The sequence below is a fragment of the Nyctereutes procyonoides genome, unplaced genomic scaffold (assembly GCF_905146905.1).
Source record: "Nyctereutes procyonoides isolate TBG_1078 unplaced genomic scaffold, NYPRO_anot_genome, whole genome shotgun sequence".
In the NCBI taxonomy this organism is placed as follows: domain Eukaryota; kingdom Metazoa; phylum Chordata; class Mammalia; order Carnivora; family Canidae; genus Nyctereutes; species Nyctereutes procyonoides.
The window spans coordinates 2,931,785-2,956,180 of record NW_026575082.1 but is presented as its reverse complement, the minus strand read 5'-3'; the positions used below and the strand labels follow the sequence as shown (position 1 = coordinate 2,956,180).

Here is a 24,396-nt window from a genome sequence, read left to right as displayed (position 1 = left end):
CAGACAGGCCAACGAGATGGCTTTGAATAGAGATGCACTGAACTTTCTAGATTTGCGACGCACAAACCAATGGAACAGGCCCAGTCCACATGGAACAGGCCCACAGCTGCCAAGTGGGAGGCAAAAATCTTAAAAATCTGAGTCCCTGGCATATTCAGTAACGCGTCAATAGTGTGATTTGGGGAAGCCGTCCACACTTCCCAGGCTGCAGTAAGGGGAACAGAGCCTCCCCAACAGGAAACATTCTCTGTCCACCCCTCAGATTTCCTTCCCCTACAGCACTTTGAGAGCCACACATAAACATTCAAACAGGAGAAAGGCGCCGGCCAAGGCCCTAGAGGAGCCGCTACAGGTGGGACACCTGAGAAGGGGGCAGACCCACTAGGGTGATGGAGAGTCAGTAGGACTTCCTACAGGAGCGCCCAGGCCTGGCCCCAAAGTCGACACTGTAGCCCTGGGGGAGCCTCAGAAGGAAGGGCTGCACAGGGGAGCACCACTCCCTCCCCGGGGCATCCCATCAAGCTACACGGCCCCCCACTCAGACACCAGTCCAGACGAACCGATCTCCGTTCTTCCCTAAACCCGGGAAGCCACAGTTCTAAAAACACACTGATTAGTATATTACAGCCAAAAACTTCAGAACACTCCCCTTTAGAAACCCAAGGCAGCATGAACGTAAACACCCTCAACTGCTGACTCACACCTTGCTGTATTTCGGTGCGCCTGCTGGAAGAGGAGCAGGCGCACCTCTCCCTAGAGGAGCACACCTGCATTATGAACAACTTCGCATCTTTCACATTCAAAAGATGAATATGTAACCTCTCTTAAAACAAACAAACCCATAAAACCCTGTGAACCATTTATTTAAAAATGTTTAAGGAATGAGAAAGACATTTCAGGCTACCATGTACTTCAAATCTGTCATCTGAAACTCTCCAAACCTTACCTTTAAATTCACTTCCTTTTTCTTTTTTTTTTTATTTTAAATGTTTTTTTTAATTTTTATTTATTTATAATAGTCACACAGAGAGAGAGAGAGAGGCAGAGACACAGGCAGAGGGAGAAGCAGGCTCCATGCACCGGGAGCCCGATGTGGGATTCGATCCCGGGTCTCCAGGATCACGCCCTGGGCCAAAGGCAGGCACCAAACCGCTGCGCCACCCAGGGATCCCTTTTTTTTTTTTTTTTTTTTTTTGAGGAGGGAGCAACACAGACCCACAGGCAGCACAAAGGGCCTTTACAGAAGCAGGAATGCACTCACTGGGCGTCAACTGGCAGGTGCACATCTGCATGACATGTCACAAGTCTGGGCACTAAATGGAAGTCATCAACACTGCGGCGCGAGCCCGGAGCTCAGGGTGCTGGGGGCCGCGGTCACCAGGAAGGACCAGGAAGAGGGTCCAGTTGCCAGAAACACAGGTATTCTTGAAACTTGCCCACCTGCGGGTGCCTACATCGTCTCAGCTTTCAGATCCAAGAAAACCCAAGCCTAAAGGGATGAGGTTGCCATCAGGTCTGAAGTTCAATCGATACATTATCTCATTTCATAGCAAATAATCTGCATGATTGGAAAACACCCCCAGACTATGAAAAGCTCACTTAATTTAACTGAAATCTGAAAATGTGGAAACGCTAAGCCACATGGCAGCCCTGCCGTGCCACCTGCTAAGGGGCGCGTGCCTGGCTACGCCCGCGCACGAAGCCCCTCTGCCTGAAGGGACCACACTCTTAGACACAAGGGTGCTCACTGTGCCTACAAGCTCCTCAGCAAACACCATGTCTCAATGATCCCTGGGCCTCCAGGCCGTTAGCTTTGTTCCAGAAAGCTCACAGGAAGTGCTGGCTCTGAGCAACCAGGAACAGACACCAGCCTCGAACAAAGGCCCTGCGGGCAAACCTCTAAGGCTGAGGAACCTCCGAGTGTTCTCCTAGTTGATAAACACCTTGGTTTTCCTCTTGAGCCAGCGTCATGGCTAACGGAGCCAGGATGCACGTGGGGATCCGGGCAGGTTCCAAAGTCCCCTGAGAAAACCTGGAACTTTGTGAGAGACCTGCCTTTCTGTGCCAGGCACCCAGGCCACCCGTGCATCCCACACAGATTTGGGATACCTCACTGGTCACCCAGCTTCCACCAAACCCTGAGCCACATTCCCCAAAAGTCCTTCCAGCTTCCTGGAATTTGAGGCTCTCAGGCCATTTTTGATGGTGACCTATTTTAATGGCGGTGCCTGATGAGCTCATAGGGGTTTCTGCGGACCTGCTTTTCAGTTTTTAATAGCAAATCCTTAGATTTCCTAGTGCTCTGTTAAGTGAGAGGTCAGTACTTAGACACCGGCAGGAAAGGAAAAAGGCCACTAAATGTGTATCTTTTCTGGAATTTTAGCTCAGTTGTCCCCTAAACTTTGTATGGTACATTTGTACTGGAGGGCTTTGCTCCCTGATGCCAGTGAAGTGGACTGGCTCAGTCGGTGGAGCACATGACTCTTGATCTCAGGGTCATGAGTTTAAGCCCCATGTTGTGCACAGAGCTCACTTTAAAAATAAAAATAAAAATAAAACGACAAAGGGCGACAAGGCTGCCTGCTGCTGTCAACCTGCAGCATTTCCAAGTGAACATCACCAGGAGGGAAGCCCTACAGGGGCCGTCAGGTTAATGGTCACGGCACCAGGCATCTGCACCCTAGCAGGCAGAGCAGCAGGGGCAGGAGAGGGGTGCACGTGCTCCTTCCTCTCTGTCCTGTTTTAGATACCCACCAACAGGCAGCATCCCAACCTCCTAAGGAGGGGCTCGTCTATGAGGCCTGAGGACTGGATGAGGATCATGGTGACAGCGCTCCCGCAGGCAAGCAGGGAGGGGGCCCACTCGTCTTACCTCTGTGCTCTAGTGCAGGACCATTGGCACCCCAGCTCTGGTACAGAGAAGCAAAGTCCTTTGGAATGTACGTCTTAAAGATATTGAGGATGTCCAGGCGCTTCTCGTGGCCGTCAGACGTGGGCTCCTGCTTGCTGGCGTGCAGGGCGGGCAGGCCAGGCAAGGCTGCATTCCCCCTGGGGCCCGCCCCACCACTGGCCGGTGGCCGCAGCTCCTGGCCGGCCTTGGAGGGGGGCTCGCGGGGAGGTAGAGAGGGGCCCCCATCACCTTTCACGTGTGGCTGACCCTGAGGCTGAGGGCTGAATTTGGCTTTCAGGGGGTCCGGGGCGCTGTGCTTATTTGGGGGGCCGAGGCTGGCCCCCGCGGGAGGGATGATGTATTTGTCCCCCGGCCTCCCACCAGCCAGGGGCTGGCTGCCCGCCCGAGCAATAACAGAAGGTGTGGGGGTGGCACTCCGGCTGAAGCCGCTGCCCCCCATGGGCCCGGGTCTAGGGCTGGCCTCCTGCCTGGGCTTGGGCAGGGGCGGCTGCGTGGGGGCTCCATGCTGCTCGGGGCCATGGCCAGGCTTGGCCTGCCGGTGCCCCTCAGGGCTGGCCACCCAAAGTGCGCAGGGGCCCCCGGGGTGGCTCTCCTTGCTCTTAGGCATGCTAGCGGCTTTTGTGGTCACACCCAGCGGCGAGGAACTGCTTTTGGGCCCTGGCGCCCCTCCCGGCACCTGGGTGCGCGTGAACCGAGCGATGGGCAGAGGCTGGCACTCCTTGCCCCCCAGAGCAGGTGGGGGGCCCGTGCGTCCACTCCGGGCTAGGAAGACCAAGTTGTTTCTGATGCTTTTGTAACCATTGGGCTGAATCCACTGGGGGGCCATGGAGTTGCAGCTGACCCTGTGCCAGACACGCTTGTGCATCCACAGGACCTCGGGGTAGTAGGTCTTGTGACTGCAGTAAGGACACGGGTGAACAGCCAGCGCGGCTTGCAGCGACGAGGCCAGTTCCTTACGGCTGGGGTCATCCCGACTCGACCTCTCACTGAGGTCCAGCGGGATCAAGTCTGGGGCCGGCCCCTTTCTTCCACCGCCTGCATGTCCCTTCATGAGCAGGTCGGACAGCTTCTCCTTCAGGTGGTTGGCTGGGCTCTCAGACAAGAGCTGCAGATCGGCTCCTTCTGGAAAAGTCTGACCCAAATGCAAAGGGAAGTTTGCGGCATCCCTCGAAACGGAGACCTCCTGCTTCAGGTGAAACCCTGGCGTCTTCAAGTCCACAGAAAACCTGGGCTGCTCGGATCTCTTGGAAGCATCCCTGCTCCTGTTTTCAAGGGTGGACAATGACGATGCATTCCCAGCTCTGGGCTCACCAGTGTCTGTTTCCGGCGCGTTACTTCCAGGTGCATGGCTCTGGTCTCCATTGGAGAGCACAGTCGGTGCTACCTCTTCAGAAAAGCAGAAGCGGTGTGGCTTTCCCCCTGGAGGATCAAAATGTAAAACGTGAAGTTACCATTTCTTGTCAGAACAGAAGGAGACACAGAGCAGCACATCCAGAGGTCTTGTGGCCCCCGCACAGAGGGCGCACTGGTCCTCAGGGACACAATGTGGCCACTCCCCAAAGCACTGTCAAGAGCTGACCAGATTTAAGGGCAAAAGGATGGTATTTGGGGTGGGGCTTCTTTTTTTTTTTTTTTTCAGAAGATTAAGTAACTCAGCAGACTGTCAGGAAATATAAAATCTAGTTGCCTATAATGACACAGCTACTAGTTAACAGAGGCTAACTAGTTACCTCAGGAACCAAGAAACACCTGCTCTATAACAGCACAGGGCCCCCTCTGCCCCCACTGTGACATTCAGACAATTCCCTAAATGTAGTCATGGTTAGGGATCCCGTGGACTTAAGGCAAGAAAACCCAGAGAGGTTGATGTGCAGCCCGTGGTCACACAGAGGCTGGGCCCCAAAACAGCTTCTTCTGCCCAGGGGATCCCGTGGCTGCCTCAGGAGTTTCTGGGCTACAGGTTGACTATAGACAGATCCAGAAAGGGCCCCTGTGACTCCCTTAAAGTCCAAAACCATGATACCCGAAGTTTTCCTTCAGGTGCCTGAGCAGGAAGGCTAAGTGAAGCTACTCCTCCCCTCTCCTCCCAGAAGGGATGCCCAAGAGCAAGAGCGTGCCCAGGTCAGGGACCCTGAACTCTCTGTGCCTGCAGTTTCCACCTGCAGTGTTCGTGCAAGACACATAGCCTGGTGCACCTGGATGCCTTGCCACAAGGAGGCCCACCTCCTCCTCAACCAGGCTGCAGGTGGGCATCAGCACCAGGTGGAAGCAGGGCTCCATCCCCTTCACACCATCGTGCTGGACCCCACCACACCCCGAAGGGATTCAAGACGACATGAGAAAAACCCCATTTGACATTTGGGGTCTGATGACTTCGGGTGTTGTGAGGTCAATGCCTGGAAGGTGTGCATATGCTTCTGGACAGCTTAAAACTTTCCCAACTACAGAACACGAGTTCTTCATCATGGACACACCACTGGGCATATTTTATCTCCTTAGATAAAACCCTGTCACCTCTGGAATGGGTGGATTAAAATGTCAGGTGCCTACTTACAGCAAGACCCAATATTCATGGTATTTTTTTATTATTTTTTAAAGATTTTATTTATTTATTCATGAGAGACACAGAGAGAGAGAGGCAGAGACACAGACAGAAGGAGAAGCAGGCTCCATGCAGGGAGCCCGACGTGGGACTCCATCCCAGGACCCTGGGATCATACCCTGGGCTGAAGGCAGGCACTAAACCACTGAGCTCCCAGGTGCCCTTTGATGGTCCTGGTGTAAGAGCATTTAGAGACTTAAACATTTGCAGTAGAACATATGTATCTATTTACAAAAAAAAAAAAGGTTCTTTAAACGTTTTCTAAGTATATTTTTTTGGAGTTAAGACTCAGGAATCCCATCAAATTGGTTTTTTAAAAATGTATGCCGAAGGATCTTCATGGCAGCAGGAAGGCATCCTTCAGAGAACGCACTTTGACACAGGTCAGGATGAGCACAGTAACAAATGTGCAGTTTCAATGCAGAGGTAGTTAGCAAACCACCCTCAGCAATTTTAAAGGATTCTGTCCACGTAAAACATGAGCAGCAGGTAGTGATGAGCAGAGGGATGAGGAGATAAGACACAAGAGGGATGAGCACTCAGGCTCCGGTTGGCTCCGGGATGCTAACAGGTAAGCCGCTTCGGGAGTGCCCACCTGTCCTGAGGATCACACCCTGCTCCTCGGAAGGTGGCTGATGCTGCCCTGGGACTCTCCACTTAACCTGGAATTAAACCTATGGAAACCTCATGGCCTTCGCTCATTGTGACGGATGCTCACAATGTCAAAGTCACTTTTACATTTTCAAAGAGAGAAATGTCGGGGGCTGGGGCCCCTCATGTCTCCTGTTTTAAAAGAACACAGATTTATGAAAACACACACCAGAGACTCTGAGTCAAATTCCTGAGTTGAAAAGGAGGCCAGCGTAACCCAACACTGCACATCTGTGAGGGTTTCAGAGCACACCTGCCCAAGTCCCCACGTTTTATACTCCCAGAAAGGATTATATACATCACGACAGAACTTCCAGGGCCTCTGACCAAGACACTAAAACACGAGAAGCACGGGATACTACACGGGGTCCATGGAGCCACTGGTGGGGGTGGAGCAAAGCTGTTGTCACAGGAAACCAGTCGTGAGAAAAAGGAACCTGGTCCTTCCCAATGGCCTCTAACTCCTGGAGGGCAGTTCAGAACGGGGACGCCGATGATCTGACGTCCACGGAGGGAAGGTGGGCAGCTGAGCAACCAGGTGCTTTTTTGAACCAGGAGCCGTCTGTGGCTCTTCCCTGTCCCCCCTCAACCCCCACTGGACCTGGAGCCCTTTCCATCGTGAGGTTCCCTGGCTCCGGGTCTGATGAACCCCAGGTGACCACCGCAGCCTGGCACCCTGGCACGCCCCATGAACCAGCAGGGTCACTTGTGGCTGCCGGGCTTCGGTGCACCCACCACAGGCCCCTGCCCCCAGGTTCCTGAGTGCCATCTCTGACTTTGTTCACAAGGCCAAGTCACCCACGGGGTGGACCTCCCATGGGCCACACCTGCCCGGCCCATGGGGCACCCACACTTCCCCACCCACTGCTCCATGAGCCACACCTGTCTCGGGGCAGCCCACACCACGGACTTTCTTAGGCTTCAACGAAGGGCAGGACGCCCACAGTGTGGATTCCACATCCTGCCTATCAATGGCTGCGGGAAACCTCGACCACGAGGCTGAGAAAGACACCAGCTCCGAGCGGCACAGCCCTCAGCACCCCTGCAGGAAGCCAGAGTCAGCACATCCAGCTGCAGCGCACCATTCTTGTGCAGGGTGACCTGGTCCACACGGCCCCGGGAAACACGCCCCGGTCACCACCCACATCCACACACTGAGTGCCACATGGGTCACCGCCACCACACACACGTACATATGTGCACACGTGGGTGCGCACACATGAACACATGTGCATGTGTGGGAAAACATGCGCATGGGTGTACATGTGGTAACATGCACGTGTGTGCATACAGGCACACACAGTAACACATGTACGCCTGCACATGCACAGAGTCGTTTTTCCAGGGTCTGCTCTCACCTCAGCCTAGATGATAATGTGTGAACTTCACACGCCTTAAATTTCTTGGTTTCTTTCTAAACAGGCCCCTCCTGGGAATGGTTTGCAAAGTGCAGCACTGATTAGGTTTCTGCAGCCGTGACATGTACCTCACATCTGGAGATACCTGGTGCTCACTGTGCATGTGCACACACAGGTACTCACATGCACATGTGCGTAGATCCTTTGGAGATGCCCACCAGCCCTGGAAGTTTGATGAAGGTGGAGACTGTTGTTTGAAATCCCTGCAGCAACACCTGACACATGCACACACACGTGCACACACACAACTACCCCTGAAACAAGAGTAATCTTGTTTCCTTGGTGTAAGAAAGATTACTCCCTGTTGACTTTTTCTTTTTTGATTTATTTTTATTGCAGTGAAACGTGCGTAACAAAAAATCCTCCATTTAACCCTCCTCCACGTCCCCTCTCACCTCTGTGACTGACCTGGGTTTCACTGCATGGCCTGTTTTTGTTTTCACACCCGTGTTAAGGCACTTACTTCTGAGTGGCTGTAGCTGCCTCCTTTCTTTCCCCCTTAGGCACAGACCCACAGCACGGAGCCAGCGAGTGTGTCCTCACTGAGCCGACAGCAGCAGGGCCGCGGGGCCAGGTGGGTCCTCACCAGGGCAGGGGACACACAGGCCACCGCACACTCCCTGTCCGCCCGCGGGCTCCCCCTTCCCCTAAGAAAGACTCCCACGTGGGTTACCCGCCCTCCCCGAGCGAGCTGCACTTCTGAGCTGCCTGCTCAGAGGTGCTTTGCAGGGGATGCACCCACCTCCCCCCGCACTTGGCTGCATCACGGTCCTCGCTGATCTCTGTGACAGCTATGATGTCCATGACTCCATACACATCATGGCTTCTCTTGTTGCCCAGCCTCCCAGTGCTCAAGTCTGCAGGGCTGCCAGGAGACCCATGAGCAGCCACATCCACCATCTCTCATGCCGGGCTCCCTGCAGCAATGGAGCAGGACGTGGATGACGACACGGGCGACGGCCAGGGCCACATACAAAGTTGGCCTCACCATGCTTCCGGCTGACAAGGAAAATGAGGGGGGCTGCCTTCAGGTTAAGAAAGGGTAAAACTTCAAAGCTATTAAAATTACACAAGGAACAAAGTCTGAGCCCCATTGCTGAGATGCTTTAAAAAAAAAAAAAAAAAAGCTGGTGACACTGCCCTAGTTCTAAGGAGTCTTGGAAACAACTGTCTTTACCCAAACCCAAAACGGCTTTACAGGAACGGCCAACAAGGGCTCCTTTAACAACTGTACTACAGCCTCTCATAAGGACTTAATCTAGTTCTTTCCAGCCCTTGATCACTATGATTTCCTTTCTCAACAGATAAATGAGAAGTTTGACTTCTTCATATCTCCCACTGTGGGTCCCTACAAACGGATGCCATTGTCCACATGTAACATCTTATCTTCACAACCGAACACCTTTACGGCTGCTCACAGCCTTCCAGGAGCCCGAGCGCATCACCCATGGTCGTCCCGTGCCACAGGGCTCCCTCCCATCCCTTCTGGGCCGTGTGCCAGGAGCGGACTTATCCTCCATGAGGACACAGTCCCTGCCTACACGGCCTGGTTCCTGTGAGGGAAGCAGCACCTGCGCAGGTGCAGCTGTGCTCCCAGGTGGGCTACGCGGCAAGGAGCACACACCACAGGGCCTTCACCTCTGCGCCACGTGCTCAGCTCAGCCACATCTAAATAAACCCGTGTTTCCGCGGCCCTGCCCTGCGAGGACAGGCCACAGAGGCAGGCAGGCACATCAGGTCCTGCAGCACACCTGCATGATGACTCTGAGTACCTCTGAGCTGCCCCATACACACCCGCGGGACCTGAATCCCAGGGAACAGCACCGGAGGCACCTTGTGGAATGGTGACACCATCAAAACATACTTTGAAACTGACCTGCTGAGCAAGAGTAGGTCAATTCTGCATGCCTTGGTGTTTTCGTTTATAAAATAGGATGAGTTTCAAAATATTTTATCCTGGGTTTGGCAATAAGACACCCAGCACCGTAAAAGCCTGTGGACTGTATGGCACAATCCCCTGTAGGGAGACGTACCATGCCAGTCACTCGGGGGATAGCGTGGGGCGTGGGCCTGGCCTCTCCTGATGGTGTGGGGATTAGGCGAAGGGAGGTTGGGTGAAGGACTCTGACGGATGCTATAGTGTCTGTGCTCATGACATCATTACCAGTGACCTCGATGAAGAACGGGGACTAGACAAGTTTACCATATCTGAGACTGACACTCCACTGGGAGAGGCAGCCAAAAGCTTCAGCAACAGAAGAAAGACTTGAAAGTTTTCAACAAGATGGAATAAAGGCTGGAAAAGAACACGAAAGCTCATGAGGAAAAAAAGAAAGCACAAGAAGCAAAAGGTCTGGCTTAAGAGCTGTGCTGTGAAAAAGACTCCAGGGCCCTAGACGACCACAAGCCCAGCGTGCGTGATCAGGAAAGCCTCCGCAGGCCGACATCGCTCTGGAGGAGCCCAGCCCCGGTGCTGAGCCACCTCAGCATGGGATGGATGGGAGCATGTCCAGAGAAGGCCTCCTCGGGGGAGGTTTCTGGAAACTGAGCAAGAGGGACAAGGCTTGTGAGGTCTCGGATGCTCCCACCTAGAAAATGGGGCTGGCAGTTGCACTGCTTCAACCTGACGCTCACTCAGTGTGGGATGAACAAAGGAATGATTTGTCCAGGGCAGCAATCTGTCTGCATGCTGGAACCATCCAGAAAAACATGAAGTATCCAGGTGGGAAACACCCAAGCCCAGACCTGGGGGCGGAAGGGAGCCATGCCACCCGCCTTTCCTACAAAAACCTCGAGGTGATTCACACTGTGGCCAAGACTGAGACCTGTGGGGTGACAAAGGACAAACCCGGAGGAGTCACGGACCCCTGGCCACAGGCAGGGCACTGGGTCCATGGGATACAAGGGCTGTCTGTGGGGGAGCCGACCCCACATCTCAGGAAAGGAGCTGGAGGCACGGCTGCCGGGGCTCCTGGCTGCTCTTCATGGCTCACAGTCGCCTCCTCCAGCCCCCACAGCAGGTTCTGGGGACTGAAGGCCACACATCTCCCACCAAGACCCCTGAGGAAACTTGACCGTGGCGGGATACAGCCCACAGCCCCCAAGATGAAAGATGAGAAACATAGCAAGATTTCCGTAGGTGGCTGGGTGCTCAGGTGCCACCACATCTGCTTGGCCTCGGCCCTGGGGCCGGTGCTGGGCTGGTCCGCAGCCGGATTCACGGGACAGGCCAGAGGGAGGAGGCGGACAGCCAGACAGCCGCATGCACCATCACAGGAGCATGAGGCCAAAGTCCAGTGAGGCCCGACAGAAATGCAAAAGGGTGGTGACTGTGCAAATAAGCAGCGCAGGGTCCCCTCCTGCCACTCACTGTCCTGCGGCAGTGACCGTGCCTCCCATCTGTCCCCAGAAGGAATCCGACCCAGACACAGCACCAGCTGATGACCAGAGAGGACACTTCTACAGCCACGCACCTGGCGCCCGGCGTGCACTGGACTCTCTGCTCTCTGTCCCCACAAATGTGAGCAGCTGGACTGAGAAGCGGAGGGGAAGGCGCACTAGGGGCCAGAGGCGCCGGAACCACAGGCCCAGGAACAGGTTTGGAATCCCGGGGTCAACCAGGCTCTTGGCGGCCACACCACGTTCACCAGGTTAAAAACGGGCTCCGGGGAAAACAGGATAATAAAGCTCCCCTAGGTGCTCATGGGGACAGGACGGCGGAGGGGGAGAGGGGGGCGAAGGCTCCAGGGCAGGGAGCCCCGGCGCCAGAAGGGAGGGCTCGCCCACACCAGATCAGGTCCAAGTGCCATACTGTCCCCCTAATGCAGCTACGGACAAGTGGTGGGAACCGAGGCTCTAGCCAGGTTCTGTGTGTCTCAAGGTTTCTTTCACACCCTGCTGCTTCAGAGAAACACGGGGATGAGTGTCTGGTCACAAAAGGCACAGCAGGGATGTTCTATAAGGTACAGAACAAAGTCACGGCCGTGGTCTGCAGAATGCCTCCTTAGGCCACAAGGAGAGAACGTTTGAGAAAGGCGTTCTCACCTAATCCAGGATGTCTGCTAAGAGTGCAGGGGGCCTTCCACAGCCAACAGCCACCACTGAGGCCCCAGGACTGCACCAGACTCTGCTTCCTCCCTGAGGAGCATCTCCCAGACCCCCTACCTAAAATCAACACCCCCCAGCACACCCACTCCCACCACTTGTTCTGTTTCCCTGGCATTGTCTTCCTCAGTGTTGTACATGTGTGTGTCCTCTCCACCGCTCCCCAAAAGGATCTGAGCTCCAAAAACACAAACCCCGTGTTACTCAAACACTGTGATTGCCAGCATCTAGTGCACCTGGTTGGGAGTAGATGTTCCACAAATGCACACTGAATTAATGAGTGAATAAAACAAACCATTTAACGTACATGATTCCTGTGCACAGGAAAGCACCCTGAAAAGTACGAAGTGGAATATGAATGAGTTAATGCAGTAAATATTTCTCAAGAGCTTGCAGAGATGAAAAGTAAAGCGGGTATGGGTAGTCGCGAGGCCTTGGGGTCCTAGCAACATGCCGCAAAACCACTCACCTAGTTACCAACCTAATGCATGCATTGGGGTGCGTGTCCTAGAAATATGACAACCCCATTACGGGAACAGGGGCACGCATGGCGGTTTTCGTGGTTTGTGGCGACTGGATCCCCGCACTGCTCAGACCTGGAAAGTCCTAAAGTGACCCCACCCTCTGGAATTCCTTGGTTCACCAATGAAACGAGACACCTGCTCCGGACATTACACACAATGGTCTGGCCAGGGCAATAACCTTTGTCTTGCTGTCACTAAAACATAAGGACTTCCTATTATTAAGACCGTCTTTCCACCGCCAAGTTCCCACAGACCTGAGAACAGAACTTCGGTTTTCATCACCGGCCATGACCTAACTCCAGCTCTGATTCCCCATGAGCTCCACCAGTGTCATCGATCTGGCTGCGAGCCAGCCCCGTGGGGGCCAATCCATCAGTACTCTGGCTGTGAGGGCTAACACCTGAACCAACCCACGGCTCCACCTTTGTTCCCAAAGACTGCATCCTCTCCTCTTGAAAAATAAATAGGATTTTTGTGATGAATGCGAGCGAAATATACAAAGGACAAAAAAAAATGACTTTTTAAAAAATTTCCCAGTTAAGACAGGAGCACTGTGCAGATATACAGCCCTGCAGAATGACCCACAGGATGGAAGCGATCTCAGAGGGGAAAGGTCTGATAAGCTCTACCTCGGAAGGGTGTCAGCCAGCCGCCTCCTGGCTGTGTGGCACTGAGCACCTGCTGGGGGAGAATCCGATGCCATGGCAGCAAGGCTCGGTTCGGCTTCTCCTGGGACATGACTATATTTAGATTGGGTGCACTTAGGGTAAAGCGTTGGGCCTCACAGAAGCAGCCAATTTCCAGAACTGTCCACATGGAACCCAGGCCTCAAGTCATGCAAGTCTAGAAGAGGACTTTCTGTCCAAGATAGGAAGCGGGAGTACACAGTGATGAGTAAAATTAAAAATGACATGAGATGCGTGGGTGGCTCAAGCAGTTGAGTGTCTGCCTTTGGCTCAGGTTCTGGGATCAAATCCTGCCTCAGTCTCCCACATGGAGCCTGCTTCTCCCTCTGCCTATGTCTCTACCTCTGTGTGTGTGTGTGTCTCTCATGAATAAATAAATACAATCTTTAAAAAAAAAAAAAAAAAAAAGACCGCACGTTAAACCCATCACCAGCGACTGGTCTACCCTGGGCAGCAGCAGCAAATGGTGAGGACCACCGGCCCACCTCCTGGGGTCCAAATGCTTAAGAGACAGGGCCGCTACTTCCTCCTGCTGATGCCCCACAACAGCCAGCGCCTCCCCAGCACCTCCCAGGGGTGCACCAGGCTTTGCCAGAAGCAGAAGAGGGGAAAAAAATAAGTCTCATATTTCCACAGTTAATATTTGTGACTTTCTAGTAACTTTTATATTACCAGTTACAAACACCTTGATGTGACAGCAAGAACATTACAGTTCTTGAATGGTTCTCAGCAGATTCTTCTCCTATAACTGTTGCACCTGCCTGACAAAGGGATAACCAGTAACCAAATACAGGCCAGAGTCAAGGTAAGATGTCTGGGGAGCAATGAGGTATCAAGGTTTAACGAAGCCTGGAGTTACTCAGATGATTGACATGCAACAAGTTAGCAAAGAGAGAACGGCACACATGTCTACATTTAAAAAATAAAAAATAAATTAAAAAAAAAGAGCCCCTGGAAAGATCCTTCAGTGAGAAAAATCTCAGTAACAGGAACACCAATTTTCAATGAAATGTGATGAAGATCTAGCACTCGGCATGAAAGGAGATGTGGAGCATTATCACCATAAGATGTTTGGGGTATGATGTAGAAAATGCTTATGAAACGTTTTAGTGGTAAAAACCACAGGGCCTTTCAATTAAAAAACATAACTCAGGCATTCCGTGCAAGTGAAGCAAAGGAAACACAGAAAAACACTGCCACAGGCTGGTTTAACCGTGAAATTCTCCTTCTGGGAAAAGGAGGGAAAATAACCAAGAGCCAAAGTCAGAGCAGGAACGGAGGGAGCCAGGAAAGCAGGTGAGCAGAGCACATGCCAGAGGCTGCATGACCAAGGAGGGGCCACAGCACAGAGAATGCAACCCCCCCCCCCCGGGACCAGTACCCCCAGCGCCGAGAGTGGAGCAGAAGCACAGCGACAAGCCCTCGTCCACTGATAACGACAACACACAGTGGCTCAGATGGGCCAGTGCCCATCAAGGGCTGGTCCGTGCCACAGCCAGGAAAATTTCTTCTACGTTTGTTAAATAAAGCTCTTTTACATCACCATGCGTGCACACCACGTGAATGTCAAAAAGAAGAAGAAAGCCTGAAAGATAAGGAAAGTGCCAGTAACTAAAATGATGGGGTGACAGCTAAATAATGATATTTTCAAGTCCTTATATAAATGAACATGTATTTATCCCGACATGCACCTGCTACTTTTCTGGTGAGCAGAGTGTCCAAGTTTTCATGTTAAAGAATCAATGCAATAACAGGAACAACTTGCAAAATGGTAACTTGTTTGCATTAATAGAAAAAGAGGAAGCATCTTTGCACTTTGGAAACCATATTTTGATTGAAGAAAAAAAGGGTTATTACAAGTCAAATACAGGATTTCTTTCTGAACAAATTCACCAGGTTACACAAGAAAGTCTCAAGCTTAAAATATGGAAGAGGGAAGCCTGGGTGGCTCATGGTTTAGCACCTGCCTTCAGCCCACGGTGTGATCCTGGAGACCCAGGATCAAGTCCCACATCGGGCTCCCTGCATGGAGCCTGCTTCTCCCTCTTCCTGTGTCTCTGCCTCTGTGTGTGTGTGTGTCTCTCATGAATAAAGAAATTCTTTAAAAAAATCTGGAAGAGAACTTTTTCAAAAACTTTACTATCCATTACGTACAAAACGAGGTTTTAAAGGTTAAACAGACACCTAGAGTCTCCACGGAGCTTCAGCTATGAACCAGCAGTCCATCCCGCCATCAACACAGTCGTATCCTAGAAATCTAGAACTCACTAACTGCTTCCTGACTCAACTGTGAAAACCCATCACTGGGGTGGTTGCTGTGTTTTTTGGTTTTTGTTTTTTTTTAAATCCTATCCTTACTGAAGTGAACAGAATTCAAGTCTATTTTCATAGCTTCCATCCTCTACATGCCCTCCTTCACCCCCAAAATCCAGCTGCCAACTACAACTCGTCTGAAAAAAATGCAGACAAAAGCAAAAAGAAATCATGAAATAAAACTAGACAAACCAGGCTCCAGGCTCTGGACAGAACAAACATCTCCATTTGACACAAACAGAAGGAAAGAAAATCAAACCTCCAAGAACGGCCAAAGGAACTGCTAGAAAGAAGGCACTTCTACGACTTTTGGATTCTAAAATGTCACCACGTTAGTACAGAGAAAGGAAAAGTGCGGGACAGCTCAGCTGGACGCCTCTTCCCCTCACCCTCCAGGGCCCTCCCTGCTCACAGGACAGAGCCTCGAGCTGCTTTCAGGTGAAAAACACATAACTAAAACCGCCTGCTCTCTCTTTCACAAGAAGTGTTTTCAGAGGTCGGGAGTGGGTAAGATTTGAGAAGAGAAGTAGCACTGTGAATCTCTCACACAAGAAGAGTAAGACTCACACACGCAAGCTGGCATTTACGCGGTTTAAAACTTCTTTGCTGCTCATTATCCAAAAAAAAAAAAAAAAAAAAAAACAAAACAAACACCTAATTCTGTGTATTTGCGAAGAAATCATAATCTTTAAAAAAAACTCAAGTTATTTATTGGAATAGTTTTCAGATCTAAAATCAGGACATGTGTCTGACTCCCAGGTCAGGGTGTGCGCTCCCAGGGACGGTGGCGGGGAAGCCGGGCTTTCCCGGCAGCAGCAGCAGCTTCGGGCTGCCAGGCGCCGCGCCGTGCGGGCCACCGACCACTAGATGGCAGCTGCTCACAATCTAAAACCCCAACACTCCCACTCGGCTACCTGTGTGGTCCCTGGAGCTCAGCAATGGGAGTAGAGAAGTATCTACTTTTAAACACGATTTATTAGCAACAGATGCACACCAGGAACATGCTTCAAACACTGGTCAACATAATCCTGCACTTTTCTTCTGAAAAGGCCTCATCAGGTCGTCCATCAAAAGGTCTCCAAGCACCTAACATTTGTGTGTGTTTGCTCATCCATACTTTTAGAGGGGTAAAAGGCAGAGGGCTTTAAACCAATGAAGCGCTTGAACCTCATGGCAAACATGAGGTTAGAAGACAAGCCTTCGGGGATCCCAGCCAGTACCCACGAGTGTCCAACGTGCTGAAACTTAACTTAGTAATCTAGGGATTGATCCGAAAGACTCTAGCAATTCACTAAATGCCTTGAAAAGTTTTATCAGCAGGTATTTCTACTGTGGATTCAAAGCAGTTCCTTTCAAGGTTAAGACAGGGGCACGTTCTAGGGGCGCAAGTGCCGTACCCGGCCTAGGAAGGTGGCTCTGTTGGCCTTGTTTCCTCCAACTCAAGTTTGAAGGCCCAAGTACTAGTTGCAGGGCCACCAATGTCTAATGTGGGAAGCCCCTCACCCAGGGATAACCCAGCTTGGGTAATGGCACCTCATTCAACAAGTAAGGTCTGCACATCTGGCCTGTGTCTCACATTCCACCCTGCAATGGATGAGTTACCAGCCTTTGGCTGGGCTTTGAGCTGGAAAACCAGGAACAGGAGTAATTGAAGACTGTATGCAGGATGGAGGTGATAACCTGAAAACGTTTCTACAGTTGGCTCTTCCGTGTAGCTGGTCCCCCGGATGGGGCCCTGCTGCACTTACCCAGGTGATGGACCACTGAGCACCCCAAGAGAATCATGAGTGTGCTCAGTGTGGACAGGCCCTTCCCCATGCACACTCACTCTAGAACAGCAGGAGGGCTCACCCACCCAGGGCCGTGTGGGGCAGCTGCATGCAAGGCCGGGTTCGGGAGACTGGCCCTGCTGGGGGTGCAGGGGTGGGGGATGGCAGACAGCTGCCATGGGCAACTGCCTCAAGACAGACTGCCTCAGAGGGGAGCATGGCCCACTGCATGCACGGTGTGGCCTGGTTTTCTACATCCTTCCACAAACAGAAACTTGGCGTCCGTCAAAATTAAAATCACTTCCATTCTTTGGGTTGTGTCCTGTGTATCTTCTGACGAGATGCACCGATTAGCTCTGGGGACCGCTTTTTCTGAGCACCCACCAAGATTCGCCATCTAAGTGTCCACAAAGTTAAAACTACTCATGAAACTAAATATATAAAATAAACATCAAGTGTTCCTTCCCTCATGGCTCTAGCAGATTCCAGACAGGGATGGTCCTGGCTTAGGATGTAGCATGAACCTCAAAGCCACGAGCAGAGAAGCGGCGGCAGAGACATTAACTAAGCTGGCCAGAGCCTGTGTAGCGGGTGGTCTCATCCACCGGGACACTGAGCCGGCGATTGTACAGCCTTTTATGGCTATAAATGAATAAATGAGTATAAAACATGTAGACTTTCTATCTCATACAAAGAGTTTCAACCATGATAGAACTATTAAGTCTCAACAGTTCCACTCCACCAGAGATACTTAGTGGAAAAAACTGTTTTATATTTCACTTAATAATTTAAGCAACTCTTCCTGAATCACATCACTGAATTTTTTCTGGAATCTCAGGCAGGCTGCCCTAAACCACATTAGGAGTTGTGGCCATGGGGTTGTAATTAGAACATTCTTCGTTAAAACGCAAAAGGAGAAAGGAGCTCATGTACATTCCTCCTTCGTGAACTTCTCCATCCCTTACTTTTCATTTTTCCTCCTCTTTTGATAAACAGGCAGTAACTATGCTCCCCTGCCTGTGGACTTTCAGCTTTGCTCCTGAATGATGGCTCATGTCAGCCTACCCAGTTTTTAGAAAGTCAAGACGGAGAGAATCACAAGCCTGATGGAACAATGCTCCTCAGAGGACCTTGGAAAAGCCCCGATTACTTCATTTATTTTCTCAATCATTTCAGTCATAATGCTATTTTGAGAAGGAGTTGCAAAACAGGATTTCTGAGATTGTTTACCAGGAGCTGGGTGACTGAGCCAGAGGCCTGCATCTATGAATTGAAACTTTACCACTAAGGGAAGTGTTTCCATCAAATTCTGTTAGCTGAACCCAAAAGGAAGGGCCCCGTGGCTCTGCCTGTCCGCGCCCCCCCCCCCGCCCGCATCCCCCTGCACGGAGATCACACCGGGGCCCAGCCCAGACCTCGGCCCACCACGGTCACCAGCTACCTGGGGCAAAGGTGAAGAGCCAATAGGCCAAGAAACAGAACTGCCCCTGGCTTCCCGGCCAGTGACTCACACCTCTACTGTGTTTCTCCCACTCATAGGAACATGGTCAGCTCTGCAGAGTGACCCAGGAAGCCAGGATTTCTGAACACGGGCTCTGTGCAGGCTATTTCCAGATAGCGATGCTGGCGCACGTGTGCATGTGTGCACATGGGAGGGCTCCGAGAACATACTTTGCGTGCACAAGTCACACCTCAGCCTTGAGCTTCCGATTTGCTAGACGTGTCACTGAAGTCAATACTATTTGCCCTTATAAGAACCTCAGGAGTTGCCAGTTCCTCTCGTTCATTCACAAGTGAGCCGAGTACACACCACCATCCGAACAAAGCTCACCTACCTACATGGAAGACGGGAGCTATCGGATAACCAGGAACAAACGTGCACCAGCAGCGTGGAAGCAGTACTGCCCTGAATCGGCCCGTGGCCTCCCTGAGCTGCGTGCCAGAGGCCCAGAAGGTTCTGCTAGCTCTTGGGGCCTTACCTGTTGTACCAAGTCTGTGAGCTGTTCTGGGGGCCTTGTGTGATCCGCCTTCTCCCTCTGTACCCTCTCCCCAAGGCCCCCACAGACGCTAGAAGCGCAGCAGAAGCCAACCCTCCCCAAGGGCTCGGTGAGCGGTGCTCAGGCAGTGAGCGTGACTGGTGGCTGCAGAACAGGACCAATCCCGGTGTCCAAATCCCGTCACCTAACGTCACTGGAGAACAGCGGTGGCCTCACTGGCTCTGCATCTCACGCTACATCTTCCCTCTGACCTCGAAACACCTTCGTAACAGCCTAGGTGGCTCAGCAGTTTAGCACCGTCTTCAGCCCAGGATGTGATCCTGGAGACCCAGGATTGAGTCCCACATCGGGCTCCCTGCATGGAGCCTGCTTCTCCCTCTATGTCTCTGCCTCTCTCTCTTCTCTCTCTCTCTCTCTCTCTCTCTCTCTCTCTCTCTGTCTTCCATGAATAAATAAATAAAAATCTTTAAAAAAAAAAAAAAAAACACCTTCATCTGGCTACTACGTTCCTACTGCCCCCAACGTATAACCTCCTTATCTGTCAGAAAGTGGGCAGCTCACAGTTTCATACAGGGCCACCAAGGGGTATTGGTCCTGGTGACAGAGCTGAAGCCATAGGGTTGAGAGCCATAAACCACATTGAAAAACAGACTGTGTTCATATATGTTAATTATCTACAGTGCTGCTGAGTCATCCTATCACCGCCCTGGAAATCACCAGGCTCGAGGCCAGATTACGGCACTCTCTACCGTGTGTCTGAGTCTGCCTGTCTTCACCCTGCACACCTTGCACACACGGTCACAGGGGCACTCATGCCACGCGTGTGCACTCACGGTGTGCGCGATGGCCCACCACATGTGATCACGTGCACACACGATCTCCCACAAGAGAACCATGGTGTGTTGGGGTGGGGAGGACCACAGGGATCCAACCAGGTCATTACCCACAGGACCGAGTCCTGAGAACTTGCTCCTTTTCCCACAGCCAGATGATTACAAAGTCCAAAATTTAAAATCCCGATAAGCAGACCATTCTTTCATTCTTTCCAAGGAGAAACTGTGTGTTGAAGCTATTTGTAAAAAAAAAAAAAAAAAAAAAAAACTGAGAGCATCAATCCATACTCAAGAGAGGGGCACCTGGGTGGCCCAGCGGTTGAGCATCTGCCTTTGGCTCAGGGAATAATCCCTCTTGTGAATAAATAAATAAAATCTTTAAAAAAAAAAAAAAAGAGCCTCTAAAGACGGATCTTCAGTGCCACCAGGAGCTAAGGGGCCGAAATCCGAGGTCCCATCTTCCTGCCTCCATTCACAGACCTCCGTCCACTTGGTGACTCACACGACATTCCCACACCAAAACTAAAACACGTAATGCAAACAATGAAATAAGTGTTATTTTTAGAATCTGGTTAAAACCCCTATTAGTCACATGCAACAGTCCTAATGTCTTCATAACCACAGCTCTGACCACCCCGCATCCAGATGGGTCACAGGTAGCTCTCTCCACCCCCAAAGAGTTCCCATGCCACGTGGGCTGATGTGCCACAGGCTCACCCACTCCCACGCAGCAGCGTCTGAAAGCACCTGCAGCTCGCCAGCCCTGGGACAGAAATCACGACACGTCCACTCTGCTGGTCAGGTGCAAGAACGAGGACCTTGGCCTTCCGCTCCTCCCCAGGGCCTCCTGCAAAGCACCTAGTGGGCAGGAACCAATTATAGGTACTGGAGGTTACAGAAAAGCAGCTAAGCAAATGTACCGATGAAAAGATCTGTAAAGACTCCAAACCCATGGCTTAGGCGTGCAGGGCGGGAAACAGGATCGACAGATACTTTCCTTGAAAGTGCCTGATGAAGCAGCCTCCCCCCTTGAAACCAAGGCAACAACACCACCCAGCAGCTCACAGGGGACACGGGTCCCCCAGAACAGGGTCTGCAAAGCACCACGGGTCAAAAGACACCTCAATGCCCGACCCCCCTTGCCAGACACACTTTCAACACATTCCAACAGGGTCTCAGCGTGGTTTAACTGTGAAAGGAGGCTGACTTTACCATTCAAGGAGTGCGCGTGTTACCTAATCTTTGTGCAAACTTTCGGATTTGGGTAGAAACTAAAACATGCTCAGGAAGTCTACAAAATGGCAAATGAAATACCTTCCAAGTGAACAAAGCACACAGTTTCTGAACAGATGGAAGCCACGGACAGGACTCACGAATGTGCCCCCACCAGAACGTTGGCTATGGGGGCAGAACGGCCGAGTCCGCTCTCCATCTAGGGTGGGGGCGGCCCCTCAGCCCCTCCCAGGCAGGACTTGAGAGCTGCCTGGGCCCTGCCCTCTGCCCCATGCTCCTGCGGCCAGAACACAAGACAAGAGCAAAGGCCTGGGGTCAGGCCTGCATCAGTGTCCTCTCTGGGGCCCCGAGCCAGGACCCCCTGCACCCGCCGCCACATCAAGCAGGGGACACAATTCAGCCAGCTGCATACAGGACTCTGGGCACGCATCAGACGCTCACAGTGTGGCCTCACGGTGCGACCAGGCCCTGCCAGGATGAACCCTCTCAATGCCAGAATCGGCCCAACTCTGCCCCTAGAAGCGACACACCTGGCGAACGTGAGCACCCCCTCTGCCACACCCCACCCATCCATCCTGAGCTATCACACACACACACTTAACACGGTGGGTCTTGGTGGCATCCTGGCCCCCAGGAGCCGTCTGGCAAAGTCTGCAGACCGCCTGGGTTGTTTCTGGTGTTGGAGGCTACTGGCACCGAGGGCTGGAAACTAGAGACGCTATGAGACACCCCTTGGAGCCCAGGACAGCCCCCACCACAAAGCCACCAGCTCGAAAGTCAGCAGCACGAGGAGGAGAAGTCCCAGGCTAGGGCCCAGATTTCCCAGGTATGCCCCTGCCCCCCGCCGGGACAAGCCCTGGCACTATGGGCAGGACAGGAACCCCTGCAAGGGCTCAAGCAGTACCAGCAGGCTGCCTGGTGATGGGGGGACCCCGAGGCCTCCAAGAGTGAGGAGGCACACTCAAAACAGTCAGATGGTGGCTGGGGGGACGGCGGCAGACCAGGAGGGAGGGTGTGCAGACCAGGAGGCTGGCACCGGACTGACAGGGGGCCCCCACAGAGGTGTCCAAACACGAGGGGAGGGCTCCATAGAGGCTCTCGCCCCCCTTTATCTTCCAGACGCTCCAGTGTCTGTGATCCAGCAGCAGGTCTGCTCACAGTTCATGTGAAAAGCACAATGAAGGATTCACCAGTTCCACAGACGACAACCAGTCATAAACCCTTTTGTGTTTTTACAAAACATCCCATGTTAGTTTGTGACTCAGGTGTAAAGCACATGATGCGTGCAGGTGTTGTGCCACACGTGCAGGGGCGACGGCCGGTCCTCCCTGACTCAACTGGGGTCAGAAGACAACGGCCTGTACTCTGGGCTCCCCCACCCCGTAATCCCAGTGGGGGACAGGCACGTGGCGGCCGTGTCCAGTCTGACGGGCTGGAGATCCATCTGGACGAGCGGCTTCCACTCCACCTGGACACACTGTGCACTGACCCAGTAAGTGATGCCACTGTCACTTCTGTCCCCACAAAGCACCACACAAGAGGCACAATCTGAAATCTGCTTCCAGGCTGCGTCCCTTGAGAAGAACCTGGTCGGAGGCCTGGCTCGTTCAAGCCTACCCGATGCAGGACACTCCCCTGTCACCTCTGAGCTGGCCTGCCTATCAGGGTCACCCACACGCCACAGCACGGGTCTGGCAGGATGGCCTCGCTGTTTCTAGAAAGGCCTGGATGCCTTTTCCCATGGGTTTCTGGGTGAGCATGGAGGAAGATGGGGCTGCTGTGACAGGAGGGAGAGGGGGACGTGGCCCTCCGGGGGACAGAAGCGGCCCGAGCAGGATGCACCCTCGAAACAGACGCAGTTCAGTCCTTGGCAACAGCCCCGCACCACTGTCACAATGCTGAGCTGCTACTGACAGGGCTGGCCAGCCCAGGAGCCAAGTCATGTCCCCTCGGGTCCCCCAACCACACACTTCCCGGGACCCATCCGCTCTGTGCGCCACCAGCCACTGGAGACAGCCAAGGGCTCTGGCATCACTCGCACGTGGGAGTTCTGACTCGTTCGCAATGGCCGCTGGGAACAGGCAGCAGCCAGGCTCGGGGAGGGACGTGCCCGCTGGCAGCCCCGTGATCCAGGGGACCGGGGACCGAGGCAGCGGGGCCAGGGGCAGGGGGGCTCGAAACTGGGAAACCTGCGCATGTTCTCGCTCCTCGCCGGAACCCACCTGCACGGAGCCGTCCGTGTCCAGGGCGGCCCAGCTGCAGGCACAGGAGGTTTCCTGGGGAGGTTCGGGCCAGCGGCGTCACGGGCAGCCCGGGCCTGGGAAGCACGGCCAGGGCAGCCCTGGGCCTCGAGGGGCAGCCGGCTGGCTCCGCGGGCGGGCGGGTGACTCCACCTCGGGGTCACGAGCTCAAGCCCCACGGCGGGCGCAGACACCGAACAAAGCTCCCTAAGCGGAGGCCCCATGGCGCAGTCGGCACCCGGACCCAACACGGGAACATTAACCGGATCCACTCGCCTTCAGCTACGAAGGAGGGCTGTGGAACACGAAGCTCACAGCAGTGATCATTCCAGACGCGTCCACAGCCGGGGCCTGAGTAGAACCCATACACACGTACCCCCCCAACATTCGCAGACACACAAACCCCGAGCCAGCAGAGGGGGCCCCGAGAACTAAGTTAACACCGCCCTTATAGTATTCATTCCCCTGCGGGGGTTCGTACCATAAATCAATGAAAACCCTATTTCTGTAAGATCGGGGACCCAGAGAAAAACTCTTGGATGACCAATGTTCCACTGTCAAATTTTACGATGAAAGTTTCATTACAAAAATTAATCAAATCCTACGGCCTTCACCTCATGCCACAAGACTACAGGAAATCCTACCACCCGCACAACACTTCTGCCAAATGAAATTTAAAAGAGAAAAACTATGAAGATTATCTTGAATTTAACAGTAAAACTTAATTTTGAAAAATAAAACAAAAAACTAGGCACTTGAATTTCACCTCAGGAAAGGTCACTGTGCCAGTGGGAACACCAAGCATTAATGCACCAAAATTAACTATATGGACAGGATGACAAAACTCTGCTCCCCAGCCAGCCTGAGACACTTGCTGGTGTCTGTGTGCAGGATGCTGGTACAGGGATACACAGTGCAGGGACACGTGGTACAGTGATGCAGGGGTAGAGATGCACAGGGATGCAGGGTACAGGGGCATGGGTGGAAGGATGTGGGGTACAGGGGCATGGAGGTACAGGGGTACAGGGGCATGGGGGTATAGAGGCACAGGGGTGCAGGGGCATGGGGGTACTACAATGTGGGGTACAGGGGCACAGGGGTGCAGGGGCATGGGG

The 24,396-nt window shown here is 52.8% G+C and overlaps 1 protein-coding gene across 6 annotated transcripts in view; it reads right to left on the bottom strand.

Annotated features, from left to right (window-relative positions):
- Positions 1 to 24,396, bottom strand: part of LOC129514553 (zinc finger protein 516-like) — a 117,543-nt gene that overhangs the window by 14,967 nt on the left and 78,180 nt on the right. For all 6 annotated transcript variants that reach the window (XM_055333229.1, XM_055333228.1, XM_055333227.1 and 3 more), the window contains one exon: positions 2,873 to 4,330. In XM_055333229.1, coding sequence (XP_055189204.1) covers positions 2,873 to 4,330 — 1,458 coding nt within the window. The remainder of the gene's footprint in view (positions 1 to 2,872; positions 4,331 to 24,396) is intronic.